Source organism: Falco peregrinus, chromosome 12, assembly GCF_023634155.1.
Source record: "Falco peregrinus isolate bFalPer1 chromosome 12, bFalPer1.pri, whole genome shotgun sequence".
Taxonomy (NCBI): Eukaryota; Metazoa; Chordata; class Aves; order Falconiformes; family Falconidae; genus Falco; species Falco peregrinus.
Genome location: NC_073732.1, coordinates 30,036,369 through 30,045,718, shown reverse-complemented (window position 1 = coordinate 30,045,718; position 9,350 = coordinate 30,036,369). Strand labels below are relative to the sequence as shown.

Here is a 9,350-nt window from a genome sequence, read left to right as displayed (position 1 = left end):
AAACAAAATTTTAACTTAGACACACACACACATAAAACCTTTTAGTTGGGTATAGCTCCATTTCTTCGTCAAATTTGTAGTGACGACCAGTCACTGGGGTTCACACTGTCTTCTGTCATTCATTTCTTTTGAATTCTTTCTCTAACAGACTTAAAACACACTTTTCTCCACAGTTAAGATGCTAGCTCCTCAAAAACTGCATCAGCTTGTTAGGTTACCTATTTTGAATTCCCTTCTTGTTCCTTCCATTAGCTCACTGTTTTTCCAAGTATCAGACATCTTCCCTTTATTTCTCAGTCCATTTTCCATTTCCTGTGTTTGCAATTCATCTTATAATCAGCTGGCTGGTAGTCTTAAGACATAAGAAAAGGTGAAAGGCATTAGAAGCAAATCAGATTCCATTTCTCTGCTGCCAAATACGCTTCCTGAATCTAAACATAGTATCTAAACAGAACCTAAACCTAGCAATCTCTGCCTCCAACTTGAAGTCTTAAGTGTTACAGGGAAGGCAGCGTAGTAGTAAGAAAACACAGAAGAGAAGACCAGAATCAAATGGAAAGAGATAGAAGGAACAGACAAGAATATTCAACTAATATTCAACTGAGATTCTTCAATGCTACTTACTACTTTGCAGTACATGAATATGTTTACCAGATTCTTCCTCTATAAATCAAGATGCATGCAGATCAGCAATCCATTAAGACATACATACAGGATTGGAAAAGCACTTACTTAGCAGTGTAAGAAAACAGTTAGAAAGCTGGCAGCTATTAAAATAATTTGTTTTGTTTAATTTACTTCACAAGGACTAACTGATTCACTGACGAGTGGGTCATATTGTACTTTGCATACAGCACAGCTTTATTGTTCAAAGTGTCTACAGAAGTTACCAGAAAGCATGTTACCAATACAAGCCTATGATTCTAGCATTTCATCCAAACCACAAAGCCTTTACTTTTACAAAAATCAGTGGAATTCTGTTTAAAGGAAGTACATTTATAAAACACTTTTTAAAAATATTTTAAGTACTAGATTTTTACGAGCTCCTGAGAAGTAATCAGAGGAACTCCCTGCCACACTTGTGCATTATTCAGAAATAGTAAAAAAATATTTTAAAAATTTTATTTAGATACTATCTCTGAACATAGTCTGCGAAAATAAGCATTCCTTATAAAGTGATCACTGATTACCTACTCTGAAACAATCCAAATGATCTGTTTGGCTATCAGGAGAGATTGAAACATGAAGCTACATAATTTCTTACTCTTGTTATTTACCCTTTGTTACCTTTTCACCTCTAAAAAGAGATTAAATTCTCACAAGATAGAACTGTGAGTTCTACACATTTCTGTTCTGAGGGATTTTTATGTATTCTTAAGCATTGTACATAGTAAGCAATATTTTGCAGACCACTGGAAAGATTTCAGGAATTCAAAACAAGTTTGTGCATTTTTAAGTTAAGAAATTTAGAAGCAAATTGGTTTTTATCATTTATTTCAAGCATTTATGTTTTGACCACAAAGACGACAAAACTAAAAGCATGAGACAATGTAACTTGAAGAGAATATTAACTAAAATATGGAATATATTATTTACTCAAATACCACAGTTTCAAGCTATAAATCAATTAGAGCCTTAATTTCATTGATTTTGGTTTGTTTTACTTCAGTTGCTGAAGGCTTTTTGGTAGCAAAGGCTCCTGCTGCAAGTTCCCTCTTCTTGTTCTGAATTTTCAGCATATTTTCTTCCACTGAATTCTTCACAATGAACTGAAATACAAAAGAAGCCCAAATTAAATTCTTTGTGGTTTGTTTGGGTTTTTTTAATTAGAAGTTTAGGATGAGAAATGCAGGTGCTTTGGAAAAAAAAGTTAAATAGCTGAGTAGCCTAAAGCACAGTTACAATATTGCATTATTACTTTGTAAAGGAAGAGTTAGAAAAGCAGCTGGAAAAAAGGCTTGGCATTTTAATTTTTTTGCCCCTTTTTTTCTTTCTAAACCCACTTATTAGAAGAATATCTGTCTCTTCTTTGCTACTTATGTTAGAAGAGAACCTGTCTTCAGTTTCCCAAGTTTCCAAGCAATTTTTTCCCCAAGAAAATATTTCCCCAAGAAATATTCACAAGCAATATTTTTGTGACTGGGTATTAGTGCAGCAGGCCAGCTGCTCTTCTGCAGCTAAACAAGCCGCTATGACAAAAGCAAAAGCATTCTACATACCTTCAAGACAATAAACAGTAATAGCCAGGCTAGGCAACAGCAATGCTACCCCATCTTAGTCATGTCAAATAGCTTAATAGCGACATTAATTTCAAAAATAATTATTTCATGGGAAATAGGTTACATTTAATAAAATCTTACAGTCCAAAGTCCACACTTCAGAAAATTTACTGGCAAGACATATGATGTCACAATTCTTTTAAAAATACAGTGAATCTTTTTTGAAAATTATTTATTATTTCCTAACCAGAAAACTGTTCAAACAGATCATGTTTCCACTCACCTTAGTAATAACAACATTATGCTTCTGACCCAGCCTGTGACACCTATCAAAACACTGGTCTTCTGCAGCAGGATTCCAAGCCTAACAGTATCAGCAACGAACAAGTTAAATAAGCTCCCTTCCAAATACATAGCAAGATGCACATGGAATCAAAGAAATTACTGTACCATCACCTCTTGAACAAATACTGCTTGCACGTTAATTAGTTCCAACAATGTCTCACTCTTTTAAGTATCCAGATATAAAGAAAGCTTTGAGAACTTTTGGTTATATATTCATTACAAGCAGGAACTTTAGGTAAATGCTTTAAAAACGAGGAGATTTTTGCTTATCACAGGCAAATTTTTAAACTCATTAAAGTTGTCAGGACTTTAGGAAACATCAGAACAATCTCATTATCATTTTAATTCTGAAATAATCACTGCATACGCTAACTGCCTCAGCACCCTTTTCCCGACAGCAAAATCTAAACCAGCTGAACACAGGCAGTTATTTATCAGTAGACCAAGTCTCTTGATTGTTAAGAAAGCCCATGTATACTTCCATTAGTATATGCAATAATTACCAAGTTAGGTAAACAAGAAACTTGCTGAATACAAAAAGGTAGTGTAACTGTTCCTACTTAGGCTTAGGATATAACGCTAAACATAAGGATTGTGAAATTCCAAGTCTGTGCTCTACATTTTTCCAGCACATTTTTTCTATCTAAAGGTATAGTACTACTAGTTCTCACAGAACAGATATTTAAGTCTACCTAAAATGTAATAATGTTCTGCCTGTGATAAGCAAGTCTTGTGCAATGGGCTTGCCTTGCTATGTCACCCACATACTGAAAGTTATCTAGGAACTCTTCTTAATGACTCTTTCTGTAGGAAGGGGAAAAAAACAACACTAGGCTAGCACAAAAAATTCATTTTACATTCCAAGAATCTTTGATGCCTAAACACGCTTAAGACATCAAGCTGCAAGATAAAAGCCAAGTCTTGTTTCTCCAGTCTAAGGCAGTGAGAAGAAGTGCAACAAATGATGTATCTGTCACTGCAAGATGAACATTGCTGGCAAGCTATGTATGGCAAACCGTTCTAATACTAACATGACTGTACAAACAGGATGATGTTTTGAGGAAAGACCTAGCCCAAACATGCACATGCTCCATTCTATCTTTGCTGTAGTCCAGTAGGACCAAAGTGTACTACTTTCACTCTTCTTCTCTCATCAGTCCAGCAAAGGAAAACTGAATTGCAATACCTCTATGCCTTTCTGCAGTATCTCATACAAAGGATACTATATTATACATAGGAAAATATGAAGAAACTTGAGCCTCAGAGAAACATCTGGATACTTGTGATACTCCCACATTAAAGGTTTGTACTTCTTCCTAAAGGTGAGAATTCAGCCGATATGAATGTATTTAAACAAACAAATAATTAAAAAGAAAAAAGGAGGGGGTGGGGGAGAAAATAGTCTATGGCTGGATAAATGTTCCTCCCTTGCACTGTGGTACAGCAGCTCTCAGAAAAAATGCAGACCTCCAAGCTACAGTTCTACAACAAATTTGAGTAGAAAACCTGGTTACTCCACTGGTTCCAGAGGTATTTCTGCTTCTTAAATCCTTTATTGCTGCTAATTCACTTCAAGGAATGCTAATGCATGACCGAATCTCATTCAGCACTGAACTCTCAAAAGCATGACCATAAAGGATCATGTGGTCCCACTGATGCTTCACCACATACATGTAGTCAACCACTGCCACTTGGAATGGTTACCATCACAGGATGGTTACCAGCAGGATGAGAAGTTGTTCAGTGGTGTATAAAGGCTGCAATTATATTTGGCCCTGGTTTGTGAGGTATAACTATATAGTGCAGATGACTCTTAACAATGCTTAGCTTATTTTCTTACAACTGCTTGCCACAGAACAGTGTATGCATTGTACCTCGTTAATTATCTTCACAGAAAATGAAAATTCTCTTGGACCTTCTGCAAGCTTTCTTATTCAGAGAATTGTTTAAAAACCAAACCGAAGCCAAAAAAAACTGTTCCAATGGAACTATTCAATGCAACACACACAGAAACAATGCTTGTGAAGATGTATCACGGTTCATGAAAAACCTTTTTCCAAGGCACCTTCTCCATACTCGTTCTTACTTAACTCCTTTAGTTTATTAAGTAAATAGCTTTTTTCATCATGCTGTTATTATCACTAATCCGATATCCAAGCTAGTACTGTTTTCTTTACTATTAGTGTTACCAGATGCCCAAGTCCAAAGTTACACTATCATTTACTTTGGTTTTGTTTTCAAGTGCACAATCTGTGTAATTTGTCTCAGTTTCCAACTGCCAGAAGACTAAGACATCAGAGCAGAGGAGTAAATAGTGGGGAAGAGAGGAAGTGAACAGAAAAAAACTTTGATTTTGTACAATGACACTAGACATGAACCAATTCTGTTAAGAATGCCATTTTGCTATCAATAAATGTAATTTCCATTTTTATTCCTTACAAATACTTTTGCATTCCTGAGTGCTTTAATGAAAAACTTCCTAAACTTAGATATCACTCACCATCTATCTTAGTCTCCTAAATCACTAAGTTTTTATGGTATGTTACCACAAAAAAGTAACTTCAGATTAATGTCTTTCTTTATAAATAAAGTCACACAAAAAATAATGGAAGTGACTACAGCAGGGAAGTACTGCATTATAAGACAGAAAGAAAATTCACTGTTCCTGAAATTCCAGTTTATGGCTTTTGAAGTTACTAAACAGAACAAACAGAAAACCACATTCAAAATTATCAGAAAGAAAGAGAAAGAAACAATGAAGGAACAAGTATCAAATGCTACACTGTAAGGTGTCACACCACCATGCTAACTACTACTAGCATTCTTTCCATTCACAGCAAGTAACTGGACAATACAAAAAATACTGTGTTAAAACAAAAACATGCCATGGAAACAAGTGAAGAAAAGCCCTATTTGCCCTTTTACATACTCAGCAGTGTTGTTCATTCTCAGAGGGGCTTTCCTTCTACCTCTTGGGAAAACACAAAAGGAGCTTCCCCTAGATTAAGCCATATCAGTATGAACAACCAGTTACTCACAGGATCCATTAAAAACACTCGGGAAGCTGCTGTCAGATTTAATCCAACTCCACCTGCTTTCAGAGACAAAAGCATTACAGTTGGGGATCCTGCTTGGCTGCTTTGGAAACACCGAATTGCTTCTACTCTTTTCTTCTGTGCCATTGACCCATCCAAACGAGTAAAGGCAAACCCCGATTCTCTGAAAAGAAAGTAAAAATGTTCTATTTAACAGTAAATTTTCTGTGACAGGAAGAAATAAATACATAAAAATTATGACCTCTTTGACTCTGAAACGTGTATTTTAAGTTCTGCATTTAACATGCCAAACGTTAAAAATAACACAAATGAGATTCATGGCTTCATTCCACTAACCGAAGTATTTCACTAATTTGTTCCTCTTCTGAAGTTCTAAAAATCAAAAGGATACTATATTCTTTGTGAGATCTTTTTAAAACACCATAAAAGCATGTTTATAAAAAATGACAGTAGCTTTACTTACTTCAAGGGATTTTCCATCAGTGATAGGAAAGTTGTGAACTGAGAAACAACCAGACATTTAGCAGTTGGATTATCCCTCCGTAGTTCTATCAAAGCATGCATGAGAGCATTTATCTGAAACCAAATGAAGACTTACACAGCTTATTCTGATTTGGTTAGATTCTGCTCTTACAGGTGCTTTAATAAAGCTCACATCAATTGAGAAATCACTGTTCAGTAATACTTTTTAAACAAACTGATCTTAAATTCTGCAGGTAGGGTTTCTTTCCATTTGCAAAGGGAATTATAGGTTGAACACTTTTAATGGTCACAAACTCTAGGGAGATTGACAGTGCTTTGGGAAGAGGATTCACAAACCTGTTCTTCCAGACATAGTTCCCACTATCAGGAGTCAGTACGTCCTGTAACTCCAGAGCCTCTTATATGGAAAAAAAGGAACAGAGTACTGGAACTCTTGAAAAGTAAGACTTAAGCAAGGGACAGCCACAAGGCAAATGCTCTACTATAGCAATACTCGCTTCAAGAAGCAAGAAAGGCTTCCACCAGGAATATTCAGGCAAATAAGCTGTGCAAGTTTCCTGGCTAGATATGACAGAGGATGAGGAGCCACCAGAAACATTCCTGGAACCAACAAGAGAACAAAAGGAGCAAGGAATTGGATCTGAGGCAGAACATTGCCAGTTTTCTCATGTAAGGTTTAGGTATGATGAGGTAAAGAACCACTAGCTGGAGAATGCAAGTAACTGCACCAGGTAAAAAAAAAAAAAAAGGGAAAAAAAAAATAATTTAGTCTAGAGCACAGTGTCCTGAATTATTGCTTAGGTCTCCACAGAAAGATTTTTAGGGAAAAAAATTTATAACCAACGTTTGAAACGGTAACTTCATTAAATTTTATTTTATAAAATGTAATGTTTCAGAAAAGCAATGTCAAAAAAAAAAAAAAGGCCAAAGTACAAGCAGCAAGCAGGAAGATTTAATATCTGGCAGCAAATGCACAACGAAGGTGAGGCAAAAAATGATGTGGCAGACCTTGAGAAATAGGTCTGCAAAGTACAATAAAAATATCTCACTAGCTTATCTGACAAATGTTATACTAAACATATGATGCCCATTCAGTTTTCCCCTCTAGAGCAGAATATATAATCTTTAGACAACTTTTAAGAAAGAAGGATTTATTTAAGAGCAGAACAGTTTCAGTGGTTATAGAACTACTCTATCTTCAGAAACAGAAACAAAAGCCAAAAGCAACAGCTCTTTTACCAAAAGTTTTATTTAGTTAATATATGTGTATGTATTGCACAATGACCAGCATCAAATTACAACTGGTACTCCTTTTGTCTTGTTTCCCTGCTGCAAAATTTGTCTGTGATGAGTTTATTACGCCTTTTCTCCTATGCTGGCTAGACATGCTGTACAGACCTTAAATAATAATTTAAAGTATGTTATGCATATGTAAAGTATGTTCAGCATATTTACATAAAAATTCTAGAGACTGCTCTACAAAACCATCATGAACGCCATGTTAAAACACAACAAAATGCACCTTTGAACTGGATATCCACTCTTGATCCAACTTCTTTCGATTACTGGAGTCTATTTCCTCTTCTAGGGGACATTCCACCAAGTGCTCCACTCGAAGCTCATTCCTACAGAACGGGCATTTGGCATTTGGCTACAAAAAAGCCCAAATAACATTAGAGAAACATATTAGGCCAAATTACTTGTAGCAGGTACTGAAGTTCACCTTTACAAAGCACCTTTTAGGAAATTATTATATTCTTCTAACACACTGCCTTTGTCATTTCTGACATAATGACTGAACTATTTTATTTGGGAGAACATTAAGATCACATAAATGCTACAGGTTTTAAAAACACTCTGCCTTCCTTAAAAGTAGTCTTCTTTCTGAGCATATTTATACTGGAAATGAGCAGTTCAAGATTCAAAAGCAAGCAAATACTTGGGCTATGGGGAGAAGACTATTTAAAAATCAGAAAAATAAACATTCAGAGACAAGATCTTCTTAGTTACAAACAAAGAATGACCTTTTACCCTTTTTCTTCAAAGCCTGCACAGAAATAATAGCAGTCTGATGAAATATGCTTTGTCAGGGCCAGACACAGGGTATCTTCTCTTTTTCCCCCCACAGACATGAGAAATGAGACATAACTTAACACCAAAAGGTTTTTTCTCTGAAGCGTACTCTAGATAAGGCAAAGTTTAGCATTTATACAATAGCACTTCCATAGAACTACTCACAAAATGTAACAAAAGACTGCGTGCACTATACAAATGTACAACTTCATGAAGCAAAAATGACAGACATGAAAAAATTCTGCCTAACAGAGCAATCCTTTAAAATTAGCTAACTCTGTTTATATAGCAATCTGGCCACAGAACCAAGGCATCGTTAGACAGGCTGCAAACCAGATCTCACAAAGCATGTGAATACTGGGGGCTGCTAATCTGGAATGAACTTCTGGCCAATTAAAAAGGCTGGCAGTCATGGTCTGCATACACAAATTTGCTGCAGCACTAAAGATACCCTTTCAAGAGACAGAACCTCAACACAAACAAATCTATAATAAGTCTCCAAAACATAGTTACAAATAAACTGTAAAAAAAATTTATTTCTATTCCTGATTTGGTAGCAATCCAAAAATCCTTTAGAGATGAGAGACAATAAAGTAATTCTAATAAATCTGAAAAAGTTTTCTGGAAAAAAAATTCCTAACAGTGCTCATAAAGACTTTAAAAAAAAATACAATAAAAGGCTCACATCTTTCTGCATCTCTTCTTCAATTTAGTACTGTAATTAAAAACAACAGAAAATCCAAACCACAGCTGAACAATACCAACACAGATACTGAAGACTTGCTGTGAAAGCATATGAAAGTGACAAAACGTGTCTTACAGTCAACAGCTAGATGGAAAAAAAAAAAAGTTTTCATGCATATCTGACAAGCTTTTACAAGAACGCAGTTAATACACAAAGACATTAAAGTACTGTAGAGATTTTATAGTTTTATTGTGACTTCTGCATGGGACCTTTACTTACTTGCATAACTATGAAGCTAGCCTCAGTGAAAGACTGAAACAAAGCTGGTGTTAATTCTCAAGCTGTTAACTACTAAGAAGTTTTTCCAATTTCAGTAAAACCTTTCAGGTTAACATTAGAAAGATAAAATGGTCTCCAAGCTTGTAATACCATGAAAGGCCAAACTTTTCACTCAGCAGTTTTGTGTTGGCAGCTTCACATCCCATTCCT

At 35.4% G+C, this 9,350-nt stretch overlaps 1 protein-coding gene across 5 annotated transcripts in view; it reads right to left on the bottom strand.

Moving 5' to 3' along the window:
* Window positions 1-218: 218 nt before the first annotated feature.
* Window positions 219-9,350, bottom strand: part of HLTF (helicase like transcription factor) — a 35,284-nt gene continuing 26,152 nt past the window's right edge. For 2 of the 5 annotated variants that reach the window (XM_055816822.1, XM_055816823.1), the window contains exons 20-24: window positions 7,626-7,754; window positions 6,084-6,196; window positions 5,603-5,783; window positions 2,503-2,583; window positions 1,020-1,769 (exon numbers count right to left, since the gene is read on the bottom strand). In XM_055816822.1, coding sequence (XP_055672797.1) covers window positions 1,617-1,769; window positions 2,503-2,583; window positions 5,603-5,783; window positions 6,084-6,196; window positions 7,626-7,754 — 657 coding nt within the window. In that variant the 3' untranslated portion in view covers window positions 1,020-1,616. Of the gene's footprint in view, window positions 353-1,019; window positions 1,770-2,502; window positions 2,584-3,587; window positions 3,881-5,602; window positions 5,784-6,083; window positions 6,197-6,439; window positions 6,704-7,625; window positions 7,755-9,350 lie in introns of those variants that run through there. The other 3 variants (XM_055816824.1, XM_055816825.1, XM_055816826.1) reach the window with 3 other exon arrangements.